This window comes from Mirounga leonina, unplaced genomic scaffold, assembly GCF_011800145.1.
Source record: "Mirounga leonina isolate KUSES-001 unplaced genomic scaffold, KU_Mleo_1.0 Mir_114, whole genome shotgun sequence".
In the NCBI taxonomy this organism is placed as follows: domain Eukaryota; kingdom Metazoa; phylum Chordata; class Mammalia; order Carnivora; family Phocidae; genus Mirounga; species Mirounga leonina.
This window is the reverse complement of record NW_023270265.1, coordinates 28,630,226-28,657,794: the sequence shown is the minus strand read 5'-3', so window position 1 is coordinate 28,657,794 and position 27,569 is coordinate 28,630,226. Positions and strand designations below refer to the sequence as shown.

General features: G+C 40.0%; 1 protein-coding gene across 3 annotated transcripts in view; it reads left to right on the top strand.

The window, feature by feature from the left end:
* The first annotated feature begins 4,486 nt into the window (after positions 1-4,486).
* NT5C2 (5'-nucleotidase, cytosolic II) overlaps positions 4,487-27,569 on the top strand; it is a 93,242-nt gene continuing 70,159 nt past the window's right edge. For 2 of the 3 annotated variants that reach the window (XM_035028323.1, XM_035028306.1), the window contains exons 1-2: positions 5,357-5,431; positions 19,303-19,427. In XM_035028323.1, the coding sequence (XP_034884214.1) occupies positions 19,327-19,427 (101 nt within the window). In that variant the 5' untranslated portion in view covers positions 5,357-5,431; positions 19,303-19,326. Of the gene's footprint in view, positions 4,506-5,356; positions 5,432-19,302; positions 19,428-27,569 lie in introns of those variants that run through there. The other variant, XM_035028316.1, reaches the window with a different exon arrangement.

The following is a 27,569-nucleotide window of genomic DNA, read 5'->3' as shown; positions in this document are numbered from 1 at the left end:
CTCAGCTGAGATGTTCTTTCCTAAGAGAAATGTTCCCTGAGCCTCTCCATAACTCCTATTTTGTTTTCCCTCATAGCATCTTTTACTTTCCCTGCATTTCACTTCCCTAAAATTGTAGTAAAATAATTGTTTATTTAAAGCTCATCTTCCCAAGCAGTTGGAAACCTCCAAGAGGGCAGAAACCCATGTCTCTATTGATGAGTGTTAGGCTCATCAATAGAGTAGGAGCTCACTGCATATTTTTGAAGAAATGTTGGTGCTCCCGAGTCTTACATATATCCTGTCTCAAGCTGCGCTGGCCATTTCTAGCTAGACCCAACATTGTCTCATTGTCTCCTTGCATGGTGATTGTGCTAGCACTAACCACGGTAAGTGCTGACCCTATGCTCTTAGAGAAAGAAGGATGAAAAACAGAGGAGACATCTGAGATGGCTGATTGGATCTAAGACTGAACACTTCCTGGGAGAAAGATTTTTGGGCAGCAGAGGCTGTTTCTAGGCCCTAGGCCAGGGTGTTGAGCAATGTTTGCATTTCTCTGAGAGCTTCTGCCAAGGAGCAGAAAACTGATGAGTGACCTGTGAACGCTGCTTACATTCTGGGTGACTCACAGTTTATGGTATTCTGGGGGAAAATCATGTTAATCAGAGGGGTAGGACAGCCATGTGGGTGCTGGGCAGGAAGTTTGGTGAGAGGCCATCCTATGCCACAGTAAGATGGCCTCTCTTGCTAAGCACTCACTGCCCAGGCCTTTCAGCCAATGCCAAGTTGGAAACCCCAAGCAAGCCACTTAAGACTCCTCATTGCTTCCTCAGGCTCCCCAGTCTTCTTTTAGAAGGTTCTTTCGTAGTTGGTATGGCTTGTCTTTCTCCAGAAAGTCATAAAGCCAAATGTCCTGCCCTTTTCCTTTCTTTTGCAATTAAAACATTAATTTCTGGTTACAAAAACAATACATGAATACATTTATCTTCAGAAACAGTAAGACTAGGGGTGTCTGGGTGGCTCAGTCGGTTAAGCAGTTAAGCATCCGACTCTTTGATTTCGGCTCAGGTCATGATCTCAGGAGGGTCGTGAGATCAAGCCCCAGAGCCCTGCCTTGGGCTGGGGACTGGGCATGGAGCCTGCTTAAGATTCTCTCCCTCCTTCTTCCTCTGCCTCCCCACCCCATCCCCACACATGCATGCTCTCTCTTTCTCTAAAAAAAAAAAAAAAAAGAACAAAAAACCCAGTAAGCTAAACTCCCTTTTACCCCCAATCTTGGCCTTTACTGCATCTTCAGAGATAGCTTTTTTTTTTTTTTTGGATAACTTCTGATAAGAGTTTGGCATGTAGCCTTACAATGTTTTTTAAAAATCTTCTATAAACTTAATGTGAGATTGTCTTAGTTTTGGCAGCTATAACAGTATACCAGAGACTTGGTAGCCTATAGGAAATTTCTTACAGTTCCAGAGGCTGGGAAGTCCAAGGGCAAGGCACCAGCAGATTTGGTGAAGGCCTGTTTCCTGGTTCAGAGACAGCTATCTTCTTGCTGTGCATCCTTACAGGGTGGAAAGGGTAGGAAGCTTTCTGGGGTCTCTTTTATAAGGGCACTCATTCCATTTATGAGGACTCTACCCTCATGACCTAATTACCATTCAAAGGCCCTACCTCCACATACCATCACGCTGGGCATTAGGTTTCAACATATGAATTTAGAATTTGTCTATAGCAGTGTCGATAAGAAATAATGCTATTTATGTCTGTGTTTTAACATTTTATTTTGAAAATAATTTTAGATATACAGAAGAGTTGCAAAGATAGTAATAGAAAGTTCCAGTATACCCTAGCTCAGCCTCTCCTAATATTAACGGGTTTCATAACTCTGGTTCAATGATCAAAACTAAGAAATTAAAACTGGTATATGTACTGTTAATTAAACTATAAACTTTGTTAGAACTTTACAAGTTTTTCCACTAATGTGCTTTTACTGTTCTAGGATCCCATCCAGGATCCTCCGTTGCATTTAGTTTTCTATTCTCTTTAGTCTCCTCCAGTCTGTCGCAGTTCTTGGTCTTTTCCTTGGCTTTCATGACCTTAACACTTTTTTTTTAAAGGCTTCCAGTTCTTTTTTTTTTTAATAGTTTATTTATTTTTAAGTAATCTCTACACCCAACATGGAACTCAAACTCATCACCCCAAGATTGAAAGTCACATGTTCTCCCAACTGAGCCAGCCAGGCACCCCGACCGTAGCACTTTTGAAGAGTCCGGGTCAGGTATTTTGTAGAATATCCCTTAATTGGGGTTTGTCTGATGATTTTTCATGGTTAGACCGAAGTTAAGCATTTTGAGGAAGATTTTTTTAAAAATATCAATTATATATATAATTTACATATTATACTGCAATTTGCTTTTTACATTCAACTATATTATTTATTTTTTTTAGAGAGGGAGCAAGTGAGGGGGGAGGGGCAGAGGGAGCAGGGGAGGGAGAGAGAATCTTAAGCCAGCTCCACATCCAGCATGGAGCCTGAGGCAGGGTTCAATCTTTTTTTTTTTTTTTTTAAAGATGACAGAGAGAGACACAGCGAGAGAGGGAATACAAGCAGGGGGAGTGGGAGAGGGAGAAGTAGACTCCCCGCTGAGCAGGGAGCCCGATGTGGGGCTCGGTCCCAGGACCCTGGGATCATGACCTGAGCCGAAGGCAGACGCTTAATGACTGAGCCACCCAGGCGCCCCTCAAGTCAGTGTTTTACTTGGTAAACATGTTTGAGACCATGCATCCCTGGCTGCTAAGCACCATGGCGGACAGGGCTAGAAAGGTAACAGCTTTATTTTGAGCAGGGGGCAAAGACAAGGCAGCACTTTACAGCTACATTGTAACTAGATCGGCAGGGCTCAATCTTAGGACCCTGAGATCATGACCTGAACTGAAATCAAGAGTCAGACGCCTAACCGACTGAACCACCCAGACGCCCCTCAACTATATGATTTTGAGATAGATCTATATTAATGTATAGATCAAGGTCACTTCTTTTAAATTCTCTACAGAATTGCATTATGAGTATTGTGCATTTTATTTAGCCATTCCTCTATTGGTGGGCACTTAGGCTGATTCCAAAGTTTATTAACAATATCATAGTAATTATCCTTGTACACACCTCCATATGTACATGGAGTATGGTAGATAAGTAGAAGTGGCATTGCTGAGACATGGATTTAATAAATATTGTCCTATTGCACTCTAAAGTGGCTGTGCCATTTTATACTCTTTTGATATTATGATGATTGAAAATTGTTGCCAATCTCAGTTTTAATTTCCATTTCCCTGGTTACTACTGAGATTGCATTTTTTGTGTGTGTGCTTATTAGCAATTTGTATTTCCTTTTCTGTGAACTGCCAATTTATATTATTTGCCCATTTTTTTAGTAGATTTTTTTCTTACTGATTTGTTAAGAGTCCTTTGTATGTTCCAGATACAAATCTTTATGTATTACAAATGTTTTCTCTTAGTCTGTTATTTCTTAAGTTTGTTTCCCAATTTTTTAAAAAGGTTTTATTTATTTATTTTCAACAGAGAGAGAGAGAGAGGGCACAAGCGGGGAGGAGGGTCAGAGGGCGAGAGAGAAGCAGACTCCCCGGCGAGCAGGGAGCCTGATGTGGAGCTTGATTCTGGGACCCGAGATCATGACCCCAGCCAAAGGCAGTCACCTAATCCACTGAACCACCCAAGCGCCCGTTGTTCCCCAACTTGTAAAGTTATTACATGTCCCTGATTTTTAAAATTATTTTTTCTGATTTTTTTGGAAACAAAGTTCTTGATTATACAAGTAGTATAAACAATGTAGAAAATCTGGGAAATTTATGGAAAAGTATAAAGAAGAAAAGAAACTACCCTGAATCTTATCACTGAGAAAAAAACACTACTAACATATTCAATTACATATTTCCTTTTAGTCTTTCATGTGTGCATGCATTTTTTTTTTGCTCAGTTGAGATTTTATAAATATATATATATATATGTTATTTGTTCAGTGGCCTGGTCTTTAGACACAAACCCTGAACTTTTTCCATAAGTACTTGGTTGAAGGTAGTATTAGACGAAATTCCAGTTCCTATTCCTTTTCCTCACATATCCTGAACAAGCTAGTAGGTGAGAGGTCCAAGGCCTGTCCTCAGCTGACCTGAACTGAAGTTGGCTCAAAAATCATGAGAGGTAGAAATGCTCCAGTAGAGCACTTATTTACGTCTTGGAGGTTTTGTTGGTGGCAACTCAATGAGTCAATAGTGTGGATGCCATGAACTTTATTGCCTGAATGGAAGTCCTACAAGGAGGAAGTTAGGGTAACTGCTTTGTTGTGATGGTACTGCAAACATTTGTTTCTGTTTTGGGTGATATACTATGAAGGAGCCACATTCAAACCTACTAGGTGCATGAGGAGAATGAGGACAAAGACCTTCCCTTCCCCAGTAATGGGAGATACTGGTCTCCAGTAACAGAAGACCTGGGCAGAAACCTTCAAATATCTATAAGTAGAAGGACAAAGAGAAATTAGACGTGTTTGTTCTCTGAGGCTCCCAAGGGATAGGACTTGGGCCAGAGAGTGGGTGTTTCAGAAACACTTTCTAACCGGTGTAGAGCTGCAGAGAGCAAGGAATGCCTTGCTCTGGAAATGGTGGGCTTTCTGTCACTGGGAGTCTTTCGGCTTGTTGGTGGTAGGGGGTCGCTATAACTAACATTTACTGAGTGCCCTGTGCCAGGACTGTGCTGAGAACCTTCCCTCTATTATTTCATTCTGTGATACCCAATGAGATAGGTACTATTGTTATCTGTTCCTGTATTATAGATGAGGGAACTTGGTACAGTGAGGTCAGGTAACTTGCCCAAGGTCACACAATTTTTAAGTGGTGGAACTGCAATTCCAACCCGTTCTGACAAACTCCAAAGCTGGTGCTTTTAACCATCAGTGGGATTCAAGCGTGGTATGGGGGTCTGGACCAGAAGGGCTCTGGGGTCTGTTTGACCAGAAGATTCGGTGACTGGGAAAAAGGGTGCCCCATCCCCCTAAGGAGAAGCATCGGTGTGTAGACCAAGGCAAGGTGGTCTGGGGCCTTGCTGAGGGGCCGGGCACAAGGCCAATTGATGGAGACCTAAAAGCCATGTAAGGGTTGTCAACGTGCCTTATCCTACAGCTCGTCAACAACTGCTGTTTGTGGATCTCGAGAACCCGCGCTAGGGCCAGAGGCGCACGACTGCATCGGGGCTCCTCTCAGGCAGTGCTGCTAGGGAGCGTCGCCGCGGCCGGATTCTGCGGCGGAGCTGGGGAAAGAACAGCACGCCGGTCCCTGGCCGGGCGCGAGCCGGGGGCGGTGCCGGGGCGGCGGGGGCGGGGAAGGAGCGCGCCGAGGCGGCTGCGGCAGTTGCGCGCTGGGATTGCAGCCGTGCGGCGGGCTGGTGAGTGCTGCGGGAGTCGCGGGAGGGCGGGGAGGAAGCGGGCGAGGGAGAGAGCGAGCAAGCAAGCAAGGGAGGGAGGGTGCGCGGCAGAGCGCGCGACTTGGGACCGGGGGCCGCCGCCAGCCCCTGCCCCGGCCCCACTAGGGCCGCCAGCCCCTCCGGCCCCTCTCCTCCATCCCAGCGTCCGCCTGCGCGCCCGCGGACTTGGCACCCGCGTACCCACACGGCGCCCCCCCGTCCCCAGCTGGCCCCCGCCGGCCCCCGCCTCAGAGCGGCCCCTACCTCCGCGCCGCGGCGACGCCCCCGGCCCCACGTCACGCTCGCGCCATTGTTTCCCTGCCGTCGGCTCGCGGGGACCCGTCTGACCCTCGAAGCGCGGCCCTTCGTCTCCTCAGAGCCAGCCTCGCCGTGTCTTGCCCCCCCCCCCCCCCGCTTTTCTCACGCCGGTGGCAGCCCTCATCCCTCCTGAGGCGGACCCCTCTTAGGTCTGCCTATTTTTTCCGGCCAACGCCGGCGCCGGAGGCCAGCCTTTCCACCCCTCTTCAAGGGCCTCACCCCTTGCGCGTTCCGGGTGGCCCCCAGGGAACTAGCGGACCGCCGTAGTAGGAGGCGAGGCTGACAGCGTTTTCGCCAGAGCCGCAGGAAATTGCCAGCTTGGTAGCCCATGTCAGTTATGTCGTTTGCAGCACTTCCTGGAAAGCTCACATCGAATCGCAAGCCGCCACAAAAACCATGCTCGTTATTTCCAAACGGCTCCCAAGTCAGGCGTCAGCTGTCTGGTGGCGGCCCCTTCCTTTTTTTTCTGGGGACCCTTGAAGCTGGTGAAAGCCGAGGCGTAGATGCAGATCTGAGGCCTGAACCATTAGTTGTAAGCATAATGTTTGGAGGTTTTGACGCCAGTAAGCCTCACCTTTTAAAAGCAGTAGGTAGAGCTTGGTGTCATTTGTTGTTTTCCCCTGTTGTGGGCTTTAGGGCCATTATGTTTGAGGGATGTATTATAAAGTACAGTGCTCTGCAGTGACTAGTCACCTTTATAGGGTTGTGTGCGTGCGTGCGCCCATGCGTGTCCTGGTGCAGACAGGTTCTTCATAGAACTGTACTTGTTTTGTAGTGTCTGCGCACTGTTCATTGTGCCTCTTAAGACAGCGGATGCAAATTCTAACTGTAACCTGAAAGGAAGAATGTTGAAACAGTACCGTTTACCATGGAAGCTTAATGTGATTGAGGTCTTTTTAGACACTTTTTTCCCCCTTAATTTTATTTTATTTTAGTAGGCTTCACGCCCAACGTGGGGCTCCAACTCACAACCCTGAGATCAAGAGTCGCATGCTCTACCACTGAGCCAGCTAGGAGCCCCTACTGGGACACTTTTCAACAGTGGTTAGAATTTACCCAGATGAAGATGTTCAGGCCTGTAGAAGTTAAGTTCAGTAAGAGGCAGCTTAGTAATTAACGAACTCTACATGATGGGCTGATGCTAGCACACACAGACTTTACTTCTGAAATGCATTTCTTTTGCAATATAAGCCACTACAATTTCAGCTCTTATAGGTTGTTGCTGCATTTACTCTCATTAACCTAGAATTTAGATTTTAGAATTTAGTAATCAGTGTAAAATGAGAAGGTTGAAGGAGATGTTCTGCAAGGTTTCTTTCAGTTCTTTTTTTTTTGAAGATTTTATTTATTTATTTGTCAGAGAGCACACAAGCAGGGGGAATAGCAGGCAGAGCGAGAAGCAGGCTCCCCGCTGAGCAAGAAGCCCGATGGAGGGAGGGCTGGATCCCAGGACTCTGGAATCATGATCTGAGCGGGAGGCAGACGTTTAAGGGACTAAGCCACCCAGGCGCCTGGGTTTCTTTCAGTTCTAAGATTAGATTCCATTCTATGAAAATTTACAATTAGCTACAAGTTTCTGAAAGTTTATAGTTGTAGGAAGATTTTATATAGAGAGATATTTACTAATGGTATCTGCAAGCCTTACTGCTGACATCAGGTGTATCTTCCTGAAGAAAGACAAATTACAGTGGAGTGTTGAGAGGAGGGATGTTCATTCCTCTTTCTCTAGGCTGTTCTTGCTGTTTTATGGGAGAAAGAAAGCACTTAAGACATGTTTGGTGTTTTTTTTTTTTTTTTAATACATCTTTTCATTGCTTAGCTCTCTTAACAAAAAGCTTAATTCAATGAAATAGCAAAAGAAGAAGAAACAAACCCCAACTTTATCATACTATTTATGACTATGTTCTTTTCCAGTTCCTATTTAAACATAGTTTTTATGTAGTTTCAATTGCTATGTACATATTTTAAATTTTCATTTACCCACTTTCTGGGATGTCCATGTATCTGAAGAATTTATCTACTTTTCATTTGTAGAGGCTTTGTAACATGCTTTAGGACTCAGTAGTCAACAATGCCTGGCATACAGGCTCTCAGTAAATTTTTGTTGAAGGAAATAGTATTTTGCGCCACTTAAACAACATCTCTGAACACAAAATGTTAAATCACAGGGCATATGTTCAGTGACATTTGAGCAATAAAGGCAGTCAATACTTTGAGCCAGGAGATAGCATCACATATGTTTGAGGGTGTGGTTTTTGGAGTTTGGGTTTGAGACCTAGCTTGCAACTTACCATCCATGCAACGTTGGAGAACATGGAGGGCCTCACTTGGTTTCTCTCACCACAAAAGGGAAAATAGAACAAATTTCACAGGGTTGTGTGGATTAAATGTGATAATTCCATTGAAGCGATATTAGCATACATTAAATTCTCTATAAATGTTAATTCTTACTGTTTTTTGCTCAAAGTGGGGACATTACTACATGTTGGTGGGATCAGAAAAGCATAAGAGATGGTGACATGAGAGTAAGAAGATGAAAAAGTAGTTATATTGAGGGTTTAATGAATAGGTTGCTCTCACTAAAAGTATGTGATAGAGTAATAGTTTGAGATAAAGCTAGAGACAGAATTTCTGGTAAGCTGTTTACAAGATAGGCTATGTGGATTTCTTGAAGATAGAGCACAATTAATGAAATAAGATAATCTTTTTTTTAAAGGTTTTATTTGAGAGACATAGCAAGAGAGAGCACGAGCGAGAGTTGGGGAGAGGGAAGAGCAGGCTCCCCACTGAGCAGGGAGCCTGACATAGGGCTCTATCCTAGGACCCCGGGATCATGATCTGAGTTGAAGGCAGATGCTTAACCCACTGAGCCACCCAGCTGCCCCCAGATAACTTTTTTTAATGAGTGGTTAGTATTTGTTTTGTTTTTTAGGTTCAGACCTAAAAAAGTTCTTTGCTTTAAAGATTTATTTATTTTAGAAAAATGTGTGAGTAGGGGGAGGGGCAAAGGGAGAGGGTGAGAGAGAATCTTGAGCAGACTCCCTCCTGAGTGGGTAGCCCAACACACGGCTCAATCTCATGACCCTGAGATCCTGACCTGAAACCAAGGGTCAGACGCTCAGTGGACTGAGCCACCCAGATGCCCCCAAAAGTTCTTTAAGGAAGTTGATTGCAAATTGTTATGGATTACTAAATTTCTTGTGATTTGACACAGTAAATCTTATATGACTTTTTATTTGAAATTTGATTGTGTTCTATGATTGGTTACCAGAGTTTGCAGTGGCTGTTTGTTTGTTCATTTTTTTTTCAAGGTTTTATTTATTTCTTAGAGTGTGTGCATGCACGCAAAAGCAGGGGGGAGGGGCAGAGGGAGAAGCAGACTCCCCGCTGAACAGGGAGCCCGATGTGGGGCTCGATTCCGGGACCCTGGGATCACGACCTGAGCCGAAGGCAGACGCTTAACTGATGGAGCCATCCAGGCGTCTTTGGTTCTTTCTTAAATGGAAAACAAGTTTAGCAACAAGACGATAGAAACCAATAAATATAGCAAAATTGCCAGCAGAGCAGCAAAACTGCCCTCTTTTTAGGTGGAATACAGAATCAGGAGGATTAAATTGACTTGGAGAGTGTTGAACTATTTGTTCCTGCCTTTTGTGTGTATCTTTTTTTTTTTTTAAAGTAGGCTCCACACCCAGCTTGGAGCCCAACGTGGGGCTTGAACTCACAACCCTGAGATCAAGACCTGAGCCGAGATCAAGAGTCGGACACTTAACCAACTGAGCCACCCAGGCGCCCCTAGTACATACACTCTTTTTTTTTTTTTTAAAGATTTATTTATTTATTTATTTGAGAGAGAGAATGAGAGAGAGAGCATGAGAAGGGGGAGGGTCAGAGGGAGAAGCAGACTCCCCGCTGAGCATGGAGCCCGATGTGGGACTCGATCCCAGGACTCCAGGATCATGACCTGAGCCGAAGGCAGTCGCTTAACCAACTGAGCCACCCAGGCGCCCCCATACACTCTTATTTAGTACATTATACATATGATTTTGCAACATTTTTTTTGTTGAACATTTTTAAAAAGATTTTATTAATTTATTAGAGAGCGAGTGAGCAAGAGAGAGCATGGGGGAGGAGGGACAGAGGGAGAGGCAGACTCTCGAGGAGCCCAACACAGGGCTTAATCCCAGGACCCTGAGATCATGACCTGAGCCAAAGGCAGGTGCTTAACTGACAGCCACCCAGGCACCCCTACAGTTTTTTTTAAAGATTTATTTATTTGAGAGAGTGTAAGTGGGGGGGGAGGGGCAGAGGGAGAGAGACTCCTCAAGCACATTCCCTGCTGAACGCGAAGCCCAACTCAGGGCTCAATCCCAGGACCCTGAGATCATGACCTAAGAGTCAGGTGTTTGAGCCACCTAGGCACCCCAACATTGTTTACAGTATGTGTCCATGTTGATAGATAGTCTTTAATTCATTCATTTTAATTGCTCTAGTGTTGCATTATATGAATAAACGTTTGCTTATGGATTTTTAGGTATTTCTGATTTTTTTGCTATTGAAACATTCTTGGATTATCATGTTTACATGTGTGAGAGAATTCTTAGCTTAGGAAAATCTTAGATTGTAGAGCATGAAGATCTTCCACCTCTATTAGATAATTTCAAATTATTTTCCAAAATACTGATTAATCAACAGCAGGTTGTGAGTGTTCCTATTTTGCAATATCCTTACAAACACTAATATTGTCTAGACTTCTAAATTTTAAAACAAAATCAAATTTCATTTTAATTTGCTTTTCCCTGATCATAAGTGAGGTTGAGCTTCTTCGTTTATTATAAGATTTCCTTTTCTGTAAATTGCTGTTTATAGACTTGTGTTGGCTTGTTTGCTTTTCCATTATTAGTACATAGCTCTCTTTATTTACTAATCCTCTTATTTATGGTGTAGCAAATATCTTCTCAATGTTTAGTCTCTCGTTGTGCAGAAGTTTTACATTTTTATTTCAACTATTTGCAAAATTTCAGTACAAAAAAGTGCAATAATAGTTCAATGAATTTACCTTTCATCTGGATTCACCACTTAACATTGCTACATTTATCTTTCATTTATACATTTTTTTCCTGCACCATTTAAAAGTAAGTTGCAGACATCATGACACTTCATTCCTCCAAAGATCTACTTGAATATCCTAAAAACAAAGATGTCCTACAAAACTACATGTTTAACATGGAGGTAACATTGTTATCTAATATCTGGTGCATATTAAAAGTTTCACATTTGCCCCCAATAATGACCTTTTTTTTATTTTAAGTAGGCTGGAGGAGGAGCTCAGTGCAGGGCTTGAACTGACCACCCTGAGATCATGAGTCAGACGCTTAACTGACTGAGCCACCCAGCTCCCCCCCACCCCCAGGATGAACTTTACAGTTATTTTCCAATCTAACCCTTGGTCCTGGATCTAGTCAAAGATCATGAATTGCATTTAGTTGCCATGTCCCCGTAATTACTTTTGATCTGCCGCAGGTCCAGCTTTTTGTTTGGTTTCATAATATTGATATATTTGAAGAGCCCAGGCTAGTTGTTTTGTGGAACAAAAGTGTAATAAAAGTTAGGTGAATGTAGTCTCTTTCAAATTATCTTGTATTATCCTCACCCTTCTTGTGATGACAAGAGATGATAAAAATGTCTACATGATGAGATGAAGTGAAGTGAATGATATAGGCATTGTGACTATCGATCTTCTGACTGTATGGCAGAAGGAGGATCATCTGCTTCTGGGGACTGCAATTGACCATGGGTAACTGAAACCATGGGAAGGGAAACCACAGATTGGGCGGGGGTGGAGGGTGGGGGTGGGCTACTGTTCTACATTGTGCAGAGGCTCCAAGTGTTAAAACATTGTAGGCTCTAGCATTATAAATAATAATTTATTAAGCACTGTGTATCAGCCATTGTTCTTAGCACCTTGCACTTATCAATTTATTGAATCCTTGTTCCAACTCTGACCATTTTGGAGTGAAGAAACTGAAGTTAGTGTGTAATTTGCTCAGTCATAGAGCTAATTAGTGTTGGAGCCAGGTTTTGAACCCAGGCAGTGTGGCTCTAGAATCTATGCTCTTCATCACAAGTATAATTCTATGACCTTGGTCAAATTATTTAACTTCAATACACTGTTTTCTTCTTTGTATAACAAGGATAATAGCACCTAACTCACATGGTTGTGAGAAGTTGGATAAAATCCGTATAGTGCTTAAAATAATATATGAAAAAGGTGAACACTTAGTAAATGTTAACTGTTAAATTAGCTTTACTAAGGCATTGAACTTACACATATCTCTGAATTTTTATCAAATAAGCAGACTAATCCATAAACGTGAATTTATAAACCAAAAAGTGGAAATACTGTGATTATTTCTGACTTTCTGTTTTTATTATTTTTTTTTTATTTTGTGAGAGGAAAGATAATAGGTAAAACAAAGTTGAATGGTGAGCCAGGAACTCATCAGTAAAAGAATTAGTTCATTTTGAAATCAGATTTTTTTTTTACCTCCTTTTTAAAAGAATATTCAAGAATCATTCCTGAAGGTGCAAAGTATTTTATATTGGCTGATTGTAAAAACTGTTAGGCTTTGTTACCTTTATGTTTTTGAAAGACCATAGTTAATTATAGCAATATTTTGAAGAAATAGATGGCATACTACATATCCTCAAGCCCATTAATTTAAAATGTTTTCTTTACATACTTGTTCTTTGTGTCAATGACCATGTTATTGTTGAAGGTCTTGTATTACTCAAAACATTCAGTTAGAAGCAACCTTCATATGCTGATGTAGAACAAATACATAGCATTCTGTGTGATAGGGCTGAGGTAACAATTCTAGGAGTAGCAGCAGTAGAATGTTGAGGAGAACATAACAGAATTCAGGTCTCGGGGCGCCTGGGTGGCTCAGTCGTTAAGCGTCTGCCTTCAGCTCAGGTCATGATCCCAGGATCCTGGGATTGAGTCCCACATCGGGCTCCCTGCTCGGCAGGAAGCCTGCTTCTCCCTCTCCCACTCCCCCTGCTTGTGTTCCTGCTCTCGCTATCTCTCTGTCAAATAAATAAATAAAATCTTTAAAAAAAAAAAAAGAATTCAGGTCTCTTTCGTAGATATTTAGGAACTTTAGGAACATATGAAATAAATTTGTATTTTCCAGTTAGTTTCAGACTAGAGATTGGAGCATGTTATTGCTTGAAGAAGAATTGTCAAGGCAACAGGTACTGCATTTCTCACTTGACAAGATCGTTCCTCAGTTTTGTTATTTTCCATCAGAGAACAAGGAACCTTTTGTTCCAAGGCCTGATGTCGAAATGTTAGCAAAATATTACGTTAATCAAGCCAAGAATCTTGTGTTTCTGAACCAAAAGTAAGATTTCACAAAGACTCATTTAGAGCATTAAAAGGAACTTGTGCAATATTCTTGCATTTTCAGGCTTACACAAGAATTAGCTTCTAAAAAGCAAAGACCTCCAAGTGTAGAGGTTTAGGAGTTCCATTTGTTTGTGCCTGTCTGTATCAAGTCTGTTGTTAAAGGAACTGGGGTTACAGCAGCAAACAAAATAAGTCTCACCCTTATGGAACTTACGTTTTAGAGAAAGGGTCTGACTCTAACTGTCAAAATATATCATGTCTGGAAGTGTTAATGTGCAAAAAAAAGAAAAAGCAGGGTAACAGGATAGCAAATAATATGTGTGGATGGGTAAGTGTGAGTTTATTAGTTGGAATTTGTTAGCTGTCTGTCACTTGGTGTGGAAAGTATGAATGTTGGCCTTTTACAGGAATGTATATAGTCCAACTCAGGGCAAATGATAGAACTGTGAATGAAACTAATGGGATGAAAAATGAACAAAAAACTGTCATGAACTATTCAAAAGGCAAGAGGGTAATGAAACATTTAACACAGTTTACATACAACAGTTTTAAGGAGTCTCCCTTTTGGAGAAAATTGACTACTACATCTTGAAATACTTTATGTGATTATTTTCTTCCATGTATTACTTTTATGATTAGAAGGAACAAAAGTTACAGAAATACTTTCAAAGCTATAGTTTGTTTCAAAGTGCTGTTCTTTGAATTAGAGATGACACTATTGTCGGGAAGCAAGAATTTTCTCTGTCCTTCAATGTCCTAGCTGGACTAAGAATCATATTGACATGAGACAGATTAACAGGAGAAAATCAAATTTAATAGCATACATAGGGGGAATCTGTACAGACAGGGAAATTCCAGAGACAGGCAACATGATGCTTGTGTGAACTGAGGAGAGGGGTAGGGGTCTGAGGATACAAAGGGCAGAAAGACCCTTAGCAGGAAGGTGAGAGGAAATGGTTGGAAAACAAAGATTGCCTTATGTAGGTAAGTGTCTTGGGTAGGGGAATCTCTGTTAATAGCTCTCTTCTTGGTACAAGCAGGCAGATGAGGGGGAGGTAAAGCACTTTTCCTGAATCTGCTGGGTTTTGACTGCTTTTAATTCAAAATAATGTTCATGCCAAAGTGACCATCTTGGGGCAGCCAGCCCTTGGCCCCTGTGCTATTAACTACAGATACTATGATTTAGATTTTCAGCAGTATTGTTAGATGAATTAATTTAAACCTGGATCTGACTTCCCTTGTTTTCTAGGGAATGTATTTGTAGTTTGTTTGTGGTCATGTTACAGAGGGGACCCTAAGCCACACATATTGTTAAAAATAACTGATCACTATACTTTCTTGGTTTTACTTGCTCATTGGTCAAAGAATAGGGTTATCAAGGGCTATGTGTAAAATGTGCCTACTTCCCAAACAGATGCCCACAGTGTAGACTTATCAAGGGTTATAGTAGGGAAGAAGCCTCTCCCTTACTGTCAGCATCAGCTGGTAAACTTGACTGTACATATGTGCATTTTCCTTTTGGTAGAAATGGTCCACAGCGCTAACTGGTAAGGCTTATCATATAGTCAGTATTATCAGTATTTTTCTGGTTCAGCATACCTTATAGTTCATATATAACCTGTGTTAATTATGTAGATTGTACATTTAAAACTGTTACCAAATTGTTACAAGGTCATATGAATTATTTTGTAAGTATCCTTTGTATCACAACAAAGGAAATGTTTTTATTTTTTTTTTTTAGTTATTTGAAAGAGAGCGAGAGAGTGCACTCAAGTGAGGGGAGGGGCAGTGGGAGAGGGAAAAGCAGACTCCTCCTGAGCAGGGAGCTCCATGCCAGGGCCCTGTCCCAGGACCCTGGAATCATGACCTGAGCCCAAGGCAGACGCTTAACCGACTGAGCCACCCAGGTACCCCACAAAGGAAATGTTTTTATTTACTTTATTTATTTATTTATTTATTTAATTTTTTTTTTTTTTTTTTTTTTGAGAGAGAGAGAGAATGAGATAGCGAACGAGAAGCAGACTCCTGACATGGGACTCAGTCCCAGGCCCCTGGGATCATGACCTGAGCCGAAGGCAAACGCTTAAGTAACTGAGCCACCCAGGCGCCTGGAAATGTTTTTAAAAAGTCAGCTATAATAAAGTAATTTTATTACTTTACACACGTGTGCACACACATACACAAACACAATGTGCTTACATAGTTCAGCACCAGGCCCTACAAATGGAGAATGTAGCTTTAACTCTTCTTTTTCTGTAAACTAGCTTAATATGTGTAATATGCAACTAAAGTTGTATTTATGAAGATTAGAATAAATTTCAAGCTGGTGAGAAAATTTGAAGAAACCATTCAAGATTATCCTTATTCAAGTTTCAGAGCAGTGTTCTTAGAATGGTTGATTATAAAACTTAGCAATGTCAAGTTTTATATTTCAAACAGAATAAATTCCAGTGAAGTTTATTTTTTTTTATTTTTATTTTTTAAAAGATTTTATTTATTTATTTGACACAGAGAGACAGTGAGAGAGGGAACACCAGCAGGGGGGAGTGGGAGAAGGAGAGGCAGGCCTCCCGTGGGAGCCTGATGCGGGGTTTGATCCCAGGTGGGATCATGACTTGAGCTGAAGGCAGACGACCATTGACTGAGCCACCCAGGCACCCCTCCAGTGAAGTTTAGTAAAACGCTGAGAGTTCATATTTATGTACTGTTATCATTACCCTATTATTATATTGACATACTTATTCCATTGAAAAATGAATATTTGATTCAATATGCAGTATAAAACACTTTGCCAGATAGACTTGTGCTACATAATGTGTTTAAGTGCTACTCCTTTTTTTTTTTTTTGAGATTTTATTTATTTGAGAGAGAGAGAGCATGAGAGAGAGCATGAGTGGGGGGAGGGGCAGATGGAGGGGGAGAAGCCAACTCCTGCTGAGCAGGGAGCCCAAAGCGGGGCTTAATACCAGGATTCTGAGATCATGACCTGAGCCGAAGGCAGATGCTTAGCTGACTGAGCCACCCAGGTGCCCCTTAAGTGCGGCTCCTTTCTAAGTGAATTACTGATGTGACCTGAAACATTTAAAATGGTTTTGCTAACCAGGTTTATCCTGCAGTTTCAGTTACTCTGTGCTTCCTGTTTTTAGCAGTTGCCTGGAGCTGTTGGGGCAACTGGTTTCCTTTTCTGGGGTGGGGAGGGTGACGTTAGTGGTGAAAGGAACGGAGTATGTTTTGCCTCTGATACATTTTTAAAGCGTGAAACTACAGTATTTCAAATGTTTGGAAGTTCATTTCACTTGTTACTTTTCAGGCTGTATATTTTATGTTGAAACAAAGAATTTTCTAACTGTACCGTATTTGAAAGAAATTAAAATTTGAGCTTTTTATTCAGTATTAGTAATTGCTGTACCTTACTGAAAGAAACTACTCTTAAGCTTGACACTGTAAACAGGTGACAAATGAAATATTTACCTACTTAATAGAAATTTGTCTCTTTTTTTTTGGCCAGATGATAAAGCATCTACATCCTTACGTTTTGGGGTTTTTTTTTAGATTTTACTTATTTTTTTTTATTTATTGAGAGAGAGACAGCGAGAGAGGGAACACAAGCAGGGGGAGTGGGAAAGGGAGAAGCAGCCTCCCCACTGAGTAGGGAGCCCCATGCAGGGCTCGATCCCAGGACATGACCTGAGCCAAAGGCAGACGCTTAACGACTGAGCCACCCAGGTGCCCCATCTTTACTTTTAATATTACTATGAAAAATAGTTAAGCATTAGATAGATTGATTCTGTGGATAGAGTTCAAAAGTCTGTCATATAATGTTAAGATGTGTTAGGTAAGATCATAGTAAAATTGTCATGAGGAATTGTTTGAAGATGATGATTTAAGAAAATCTTAACCCCCTTACTTTCACATAACTGTATAGACTACATGGCAGGCTTTATCCTGTATTAGTGATAATCATTTATGTTTACATTTTAGATTTTTTTTTTAAGATTTTATTTATTTATTAGAGAGAGAGAGTGTGTGCGCACAAGCAGAGGGAGGTGCAGAGGGAGAGGGAGAAGCAGACTCCCCATTGAGCAGGGAAGCCCAACGTGGGGCTCAATCCCAGGACCCTGAGATCATGACCTGAGCTGAAGGCAGAGGCTGAACAGACTGAGCCACCCAGGTGCCCCTAAAGTTTTATGTTACCTTTGCTGAGAGTGTATAACTTGAATTTTTAAAATAAAATATATTTTGTTTAGTCCATGAATGACCTAAGAAACTGCTTTGAATTTTTCCTACAAATAATTTGAAGAAAGTAATAAAAAAGTTAAAATACATGGGGGAAATCTTTCTTGGAGTAATTACTACCTCTAATTTTTAAGGAAAGAAAAAAAAAAGCATGACTTTTAAAAAAGTTTCACTGAGGTATAAATACATACAATAGGGGCGCCTGGGTGGCTCAGATGGCTGGGCATCTGCCATCGGCTCTAGTTAAGTCCCATTGTCCTGGGATTGAGTCCCACATGTGGCTCCAGGCTCAGTGGGGAGTCTGCTTCTCCCTCTCTCTGCCTCTCCCCGTGCTCATGTTCTCTCTGTATCTCTTGGTCTCAAATAAATAAATACAATCCTTAAAAAAAATTGTTAAGAAAATAAATACATACGATAAACTACAGAAATTTAGAGTGTACAATAAGTTTTGACATGTATACACTCGTGAAATAGTCACCATAATTAAGATAATGAACATATCCCTCCCAAAAGTTTCCCTGGGTCCCTCTTTGCCTTACTGCTTACCCCTAGGCAACCACTGATCTTATTTCTGTCACTATAGATTAGTTTGCACTCTCTAGAATTTTATGTAAACAGGATCATAGAGTATGCAGTCTTGTTTTTCTGCTTTCACTCAGCATAATTTTGAGATTTATTCATGTTATCAGTAGTTCATTACTCTTTATTGCAAAGTAGTATTCCATTGTATGGATGTACTACAGTTTACCCATTCACCTGTTCATAGACATTTGGGTTGTTTTTAGTTTATGGCTATTACAAACAAAGCTGCTATGAATATTTCTTTATAAGTCTTTACATGAATATATGCTTTCATTTCTCTTGGATAATTTCTTAGGAGTAGGAGGGTTGGGACATAAAGTAGATATGGGTTTAACTTTTAAAGAAATAGGAAACTTCCAAAGTGCTTGTACCATTTTTATAGTCTTACCAGCAGTGTATTAAAGTTCTAGTTGCTCTATTTCTTCACCAAGTTTGTCATCGTCAGTCTTTTAAAATTTTTGAACATTCTAGGGGACACCTGGGTGGCTCAGTCGTTAAGTGTCTGCCTTCGGCTAGGTCATGGTCCTGGGGTCCTGGGATCAAGTCCCGCATCGGGCTCCCTGCTCCTCTGGAAGCCTGCTTCTCCCTCTCCCATTCCCCTGCTTGTGTTCCCTCTCTCCCTATCTCTGTCAAATAAATAAATAAAATAATCTTAAAATTTTAAACATTCTAACAAGCATGTAGTGGAATATTTTTTTTTTAATATTTAAAGATTTTATTTATTTATTTGAGCACAAGTAGGGGGAGCTGCAGGCAGAGGGAGAAGCAGACTCCCCACTGAGCAGGGAGCCTGATGTGGGGCTCAATCCCAGGACCCTGGGATCATGACCTTAAGTGAAGGCAGATGCTTAACGACTAAGCCACCCAGCTGCCCCCATGTAGTAGAATCTTATTGTGGTGGTAATTTGCAAATGATGTTGAGCATCATTTCATGTACTTACTTACCATCTGTATATCTTTATCGATGAAACATCAGTTCAGATCTTTTGCATGTATATACATATATATATATATATATATACACATTATTTTTTTGTGTGTGAGAGAGAGTGTGTTCAAATGTGAGGGGGTAGGTGCTGAGGGAGGAGAGAGAGAATCTTAAGCAGGCTCCTTGCTCAGCACAGAGCCTGATAACAGGGCTCGATCTCATGACCCCGAGATCATGACCTGAGCTGAAATCAACAATCAGACACTTAACCAACTGAGCCACCTGGTGCCCCTAGAGTTTTTCTAATAAAAAAAAAAAAATTATAACAGTAAATAGATACTAACCTTAAGCCACTAAATTACTGATTTTCTTTTCTAGAATTCAGCATACAATTGAAATAAAATGACAACCTCCTGGAGTGATCGGTTACAGAATGCAGCTGATATGCCTGCTAACATGGATAAGCATGCCCTGAAAAAGTATCGGCGAGAAGCCTATCATCGGTAAGTATTCTGTCTATTTAATCCTCAAAACATCTCTACAGCAACTCGTAATTACTCATTTGTTTCTAAGCTAAAGGAAAGAGGAAATACTTGGTATTTTATACTTACTCAATTTGTTTGTCTTTATGTTACATACATTTGGCTATGATATAAGATATTTATCAGTGGAAACAAGGGCCAGAATTATGCAATGAAGAGAGATCATCTAGTATACATCAGGTGTCATAATTGTATTTAATATGTCATAGCCTGAATGCTTCTGACTCATTTAGAATGATATTTCCTGGAAAATTTTAGACTCTGCACCCTACTTTCTTCATATGGTAGAGTGCAATCTGAAATAATAGAAATAGTAGGAAAAACAGCTTCAAGGATTTAAATTTTTAGATCATTTAAAACTTTTTTTTTCTTTTTTCTTATTGTGGTAAAATATACATAACATAAATTTGTCATCTTAACTGTTTTTAAGTGTATACTTTAGTGGTAGTAAGTATATTCACACTGTTGTGTGCAGCCATCACCAGTATCCATCCCCATAACTTCATTTTGTACAATTGATACTATATCTATTAAACAGTAAGTCTCCGTTCTCCCCTCCTCCAGCCCCTGCCAACCAACCACCATTATACTGTCTGTCTTTATAATTTTGACTACTCTAAGTACTTCATATAAGTGGAATCATACAGTATTTTGTCTTTTTGTGACAACCTTAGCATAATGTTCTCAAGGTTCATCCATGTTGTAGCATATTGCAGAATATCCTTTTAATGTAAAATTTGGGTTCTTGAATTCTTGCAGGAATTTGCTTTTGTTAGTTAAAAAAAATTTTTTTTTTAAGATTTTATTTATTTGACAGAGGCAGCGAGAGAGGGAACACAAGCAGAGGGAGTGGGAGAGGGAGAAAGCAGGCTTCCCGAGGAGCAGGGAGCCCGATGCGGGGCTCGATCCCAGGACCCTGGGATCATGACCTGAGCCGAAGACAGAGGCTTAACTGACTGAGCCACCCAGTTGCCCCTGTTAGTTAAAAATTTTTAATAGAAACCATTTAAAAGGAAATTATCTTAGTTTTATAGTTAAGTCAATTTGTAGAATATTCTGTTTCTGGGGCTTTTTATTAAAGACATTTATTGGAGTTGGTAATTTATCATTGGTTACTATGATGATCACTTGTCATAAACTACATTGTATGTGATGCTTTAGAATTCCCTTTTTAGAAGAAGCTAAATATTTTTAGTTAAGTAAATAAACGTCTAACTTCCGGCTTTTTTCTTGCTAATATTAGTCTTTTAAAAATGATGGTCATGAGTCATTAAGAAACTGGTTTTCAGAAGGTATGACTGTTGATCTTCTTCCGTTTCCTTATTATGGTTGTTGAGTCTTCTAGGGTGAGGATAATCATTGGGCCAAACCCTTCATTGGAATAGTTTTGCTGTATGGTCAGAAGATAGGCTGAGCTGCTCAGGTGTTACAGTGGCTTGAAGGAGGCAAGTTAGACAATTATCTCCTAAATAGTTTCTTGTTTAACACCTAGAATCTGACAGTGATCAAAATAGATCAGAATTTGTATCTACCATATCCAACAATGGAACAATTAGATTTTTCATCTGCTCTCCATGTTTGTACCCAGGATGCTGAAGTCAGGTATTTGTTTTTTTCCTTTATTTTGATGATTATAGTGTAGAAGAATTTCTGTAAGGGAATTGGTTCTTTCTTTATGAATGCAGCTTATGAATTCAGCAGTGGTTTTTATCATGTTGAACTGAAATTTGATAAGTAATTGGGCTTGTGAATTTTTGGTTAAGCAGTCTCTTGCCTTATTTTAAAAGACATTGCAATCACTTTGTCTTTGAAGTTCTTTATATATTTACCCCACCCCAAATTTTTAATTGAAATTTATACTTCCAAAGCCATACCAGTGGTTATTTAAATTTGTTGAATAATAGTTTCTTCTCTAATCAGATTTTAAATTATATATGTTTAAAGTTAATAAAAAGGAACTGTAGTACCTGTAGCTTGGCACACTGATAGAATTAAAAGTGGTTATGATTTTTTTTTTAATTTCAAATAAAAAACAGGTATTAGGTTTTATACAGAGAGAGACTGCCAGGTTGATAAAGTTTAATTTCTTTGTCACTTAACTACTTATGGATATCACATGAATGTCATTTAGGTTTTTAGTTGTGTCATTGATTAAGCTGAATTAACCTGTCATTTTAGTTTGGATTCTCATATTCAAATGGATAAGTTAAGGGGTGCCTGGGTGGCTCAGTTGGTTAAGCGACTGCCTTTTGCTCAGGTCATGATCCTGGAGTCCCGGGATCGAGTTCCGCATTGGGCTCCCTGTTCAGCAGGGAGTCTGCTTCTCCCTCTGGCCCTCCCCCTTCTCATACTCTCTCTTTCATTCTCTCTCTCTCAAATAAATAAAATAAAATCTTTAAAAAAAAAATAAGTTAAGATTTCAGTAGCCATCTTACAAATTCAAAATCACATGGAAAATATAGGTCCTCGGGAATGTCAAGGAGCTGTGTTCCTTAAATAATCTACAGATGGCATATATCTTGTCAGAATAAGAAGAGTGAGGTAGAGTTATCAGAACTGTTAAACTTTTTTTCCTATTATATCATTCTAATGTTTTGATTAGTATTTCACATTCCTAAGGAATGACAGATGAAGATTCAGGGGCTGGTAAGGTTTTTTTTTAGCCTATTTATTTTGCCTAAAACATTAGATCTATAGAATACTATGCAACAATAAAAAGGATTGAACTATCAATACAACTTTGCTATAGCAAGAAAATTATGCTTAGTTAATAAAGCCAATCTCAAAAGGTTGCCTAGTATATGATTCCATCTCTATAACATTCTTTTTTTAAGATTTTATTTATTTATTTGAGAGAGAGAATGAGACAGAGAGAGAGAGCATGAGATGGGGGAGGATCAGAGGGAGAAGCAGACTCCCTGCTGAGCAGGGAGCCCGATGCGGGACTCGATCCCGGGACTCCAGGATCATGACCTGAGCCGAAGGCAGTCGCTTAACCAACTGAGCCACCCAGGCGCCCTCTATAACATTCTTGAAATGAGAAAATTCTGGAGATTGAGAGCAGAGTAATGGTGGCAAGGGTTTAGGGATTGGGGTGGGTACAGGGTGGTGGGCATAGCTGTAGAACAATGGCACAAGGAATCCTTGTGACTGGAACTGTTTTGTGTCTTGACTCTAGTGATGATTACACAAAGGCTCTACATACATGAAAGCTTGTAAAACTGGTGAAATCTGAATAAAGTTGGTGAATTGTGTCAATATCAATCCCCGGTTGTGATAATGTACTATATTTATGCAGGATATTTTCATTGGGGGAAACTAGGTGAACGGTAAGGGGGAATCTTTCTGTATTATTTCTTACTACTGATATGAATCTGTAATTATTTCACTATAAAAAGTTAAAAAATTCAGTCACATGCCCTTTTTTTTTTTTTTTTACATCATAGGTATTCTTTGTGTCTTCTAGATGTAAGTGCTTTTCATAATGCGTGGTGATACAAATTTATGGAATACAAATTCTCTAAACTTTATTGTTCAGAAGAAGATGGTGGCTCCTAAAACATTCTGTTTGTTTCTCTGCCACCATTCCCTATATGCTTCTTCCAAAAACCTGCCTTAAAGTAAAGTAGAAAAGGGATGGTGGTGACAAGGGAGAGAGAGAAGAGATAGCAGATCTTTGATTTAATGAAATCGTGTAATAAACACAGTTTGAGGAAATGTTACTCCTATTTAGATAGCATATTTCACCTTCATAGACTCTTTGTGTAGAGCTTCTTTTATTCAAAGTAATGTCTGAGAGATAGATTCATCCATATTTTTTTGTGTGTATCAGTAATTTGTTCGTTTTTATTACTATGTGGCATTCTGTGGTATCAGCATACCACAGTTTATTCATCCATTTTCTGTTTATGAGCCTTTGGGCTTTTTTCAGTTTTTAGCTATTAAGTATAAGGCTGCTACAGACTGAGAAAATATTTGTAAGTCACCCATCTGATAAAAGACTTGTATCCAGAATGTATAAAGAAGTTTAAATTCAACCCAATGAAGAAATGGGCAAAAGACTGATTCTTCACTACACAGGATATATGGATGGCATAAAAACACATGTGTAACATCAGTAGCCATTAGAGAAGTGCCTTAAAACTACAGTGCATATGCCTATTACAGTGGTTAAAATAAAACAATACTTGATATTATCAAGGATATGGAGCAACTAGAACTCTCATACATTGCTGGTAGAAAGACAAAATGGTATAGCCATTCTGCAGAAACAGTTTGGTAGTTTATTATGAAGTCAGAGACCCTTAGCATGTGACCCAAAATCTTACTTCTAGATATTTGCCCTAGATAAATGAAAACTTACGTTCACTCAAAAAACTACATGAGTAATGTTTATACTATTTCTATTTATAATTGCTTCAAACTAGAACCAACCCAATTATCCTTCAACAGTAAAATGCAGTATACCTACAGTGAAATATAACTCAGGAAGGGGCGCCTGGGTGGCTCAGTCGTTAAGTGTCTGCCTTCAGCTCATGTCATGATCCCAGGGTTCTGGGATTGAGCCCCGCATCGGGCTCCCTGCTCAGCGTGAAGCCTGCTTTCTCCCTCTCCCACTCCCCCTGCTTGTGTTCCCTCTCTCACTGTGTCTCTCTCTGTCAAATAAATAAAATCTTAAAAAAATATATATATAACTCAGGAAAAAGGAACAGACTATTGATGACACAGCAACCTGGATGACTCTCAAGGACATAATGCTGAGTCTAAGAAGCCAGTCCTGGGGCGCCTGGGTGGCTCAGTCAATTAAGCGTCTGCCTTCGGCCCAGGTCATGATCCCAGGCTCCTGGGATTCAGTCCCGCATTGGGCTCCTTGCTCAGCGGGGAATCTGCTTCTCTCTCTCCCTCTGTCCCTTCCTCTGCTTGTGTTCTCTCTCTGACAAATAAATAATATCTTAAAAAAAAAAAAAAAGACAAAAAAAGAAGGCAGTCTCAAAAGGTTGCATACTGTTGGAGTATATTACATTCTCAAAGACAAAACTATATAGTGATGGAGAACTGATCAGTAGGTTCTAGGAGTTGCCAGAGGAGGGGAAGTGTGTTTTTTGGGCTGATGGAACTGTTTTGATTTCAGATTGTGGTGGTTCTTACATGAATCTGTAAATGTATTAAACTTCATAGACACATACACCCCAAAAGTTCAATTTTATTGTATTTTAATCTGGGGAAAAAGAATAATGCTGCTATATACATTCTTGAACATGTCTTTGGTGGATATATGCACTCTTTGCTCTTGGTTTCTACCAAGAATGGAATTGCTAGGCCATAGGTTTATTGTTTAGTTTTAGTAGATACTGAAAAATAATTTTCCCAAGTGATTGTTCTGATTTACAGTTCTACCTATAATGCATGAGAGCAGTGTCACCAATGCTGTAATATTAATGTTTTGGATTGTATGTTTAATTTACAAGTTACTCTGGTGGATATGTAATGCATCTCACTTTGATTTTAATGTGTATTTTTCTGAAGAATAATTAGGTTAATACCTCTTCATATATTAACTAGCCATTTGGATATCGTCTTTTGTGACGTGCTTATTTAAGTCATTTGCTAATTTGATTGTCTTCTTATTTGTCTTTATATATATATATTTTTTTAAGATTTTTTATTTATTTGAGAGAGAGAGAATGAGAGAGAGAGCACATGAGAGGGGGGAGGGTCAGAGGGAGAAGCAGACTCCCCGCTGAGCAGGGAGCCCGATGCGGGACTCGATCCCGGGACTCCAGGATCATGACCTGAGCCGAAGGCAGTCGCTTAACTGACTGAGCCACCCAGGCGCCCATATATATTCTTTTTTTTTTTTTTTTTTTAAGATTTTTATTTATTTATTTAACAGAGAGAAACACAGCGAGAGAGGGAACACAAGCAGGGGGAAAGGGAGAAGCAGGCTTCCAGCTGAGCAGGGAGCCCGATGCGGGGCTCGATCCCAGGACCCTGGGATCATGACCCGAGCCGAAGGCAGACGCTTAACGACTGAGCCACCCAGGTGCCCCCCATATATATTCTTTTTTAAAAACCCAGCTTTTTAAAGTTTATGTTATAATTCATATAACATAAAGTGGTAGTATACAATTCAGTGGTTTTTTTGTTTTTAAGATTTTATTTATTTATTTATTTAACAGAGAGAGAGTGAGAGAGCACAAGCTGGGGGAACAGCAGAGGGAGAGAGAGAAGCAGGCTCCCCACTGAGCAGGGAGCCCGACATGGGGCTCAATCCCAAGACCCTGGGATCATGACCTGAGCCGAAGGCAGATGCCTAACTGAGCCACCCAGGCGCCCCTACAATTCACTGGGTTTTAGTATATTGATAGAGTGGTATAATAACCATCACCACTGTCTAATTCCAGAACATTTTCATCACCCCAGAAAGAAACCCTGTACTCATTATTACTCACTCCCCATTCTCTTCTCTCTCCAACCCCTGGCAACCCTGTCTCTATGGAATTGCCTATTCTGGACATTTATGTAAATGGAATCATACAGTGTGTGGTCCTCTTGTGTCTAGCTTCTTTTACTTAGTATAACATTTTCAAGGTTCATCCTTGTTGTAGCATGTATCAGTACTTCATTCCTTTTTATTGCTAAATAATATTCCATTGTATGGATATATCACATTTTGTTTCCTTAGTGGACATTTGGGTTGTTTCTGTTTTTTGGCTTTTATGAATAATACTGCTGTGAACATTTGTATATGTATTTGTACATACTTTGTAGACATGAGATATTTATGATTTTTCCAGTTTTTGTCTGGCCTTTTATTCTCAATAATCTTTTGATAACAGATGTTCTTAACTATAAAAATGTAATTTTTTATTGAGATAAAATTCACATACCATAAAATTTACACTTGTATACAACTCATTGGTTTTGGTATATCCACAAGATTGTGCAGTCATCACCACTAATTCCAGAACATTTTCATCAATCCAAAAAGGAATCCCTTACCCACTAAAAATAACTCTTCATTCCTTCCTCCTTCAGCCCTTGGTAACCACTAATCTACTTTCTGTCTGTATGGAATTGACTGTTCTGTACATTTCATATAAATGGAATCATATATGGTATTTTTTGTATCTGGCTTTTTTACTTAATATAATGTCTTCAAGATTCATCCATGTGCTGCAGGACTTGATACTTAATTCCTTTAATGGCTGAGTAATATTCCATTATATGGATATAAAGCACATTTTGTTTATTCATCTGTTGCTTAGTATTTGGATTGTTTCCATCTTTTGGTTGTTATGAATAATGCTACTATGACCATGGTGTTGTACAAGTTTTGCATGGACCTGTTTTCAGTTTTTTAGGCTATATATCTAGCAGTGGGATTTGCTGGATCATGTAGTAACTTTATGTTTAACTTATTTTGAAGAATTGTCAAACTATTTTCCCATGTAGGTGCATCATTTTACATTCCTGCCAGCAGTTGATGAGGGTTCTAATTTCTCCACATCCTCACAGTAACACTTATTTGTTATTTTTAAGAGCTGTCTTAGCATATGCAAGTAGTGGTATCTCATTGTGATTTTGATTTCCATTTTCCTTATGATTAATGATGTTGAGCAATTTTTTTTTTTTTAAGATTTTATTTATTTGAGAGAGAGAGAATGAGTGAGAGAGAGTGCACACATGAGAGAGGGGAGGGTCAGAGGGAGAAGCAGACTCCCTGCTCAGCAGGGAGCCCGATGCGGGACTCGATCCCAGGACTCCAGGATCATGACCTGAGCCGAAGGCAGTCGCTTAACCAACTGAGCCACCCAGGCGTCCCAATGATATTGAGCAATTTTTAATGTTTTTGTCATTTGCTTATCTTCTTTTGAGAAATGTCTATTCAGATCTTTTGGCCATTTCTTAGGTTTTTTTTTTTTTAATTGTTGAGTTGTATAAGCTCTTTATATATTCTAGATACCAAACCTATGCCTGCTACACGATTTTCAAATATTTTCTCCCATTCTGTGGATTGTCTTTTCACTTCCCTGGTAGTGTCATTTGAAGCACAATTTTTTTTTTTAATATTGATGAAGTCCAGGGGCGCCTGGGTGGCTC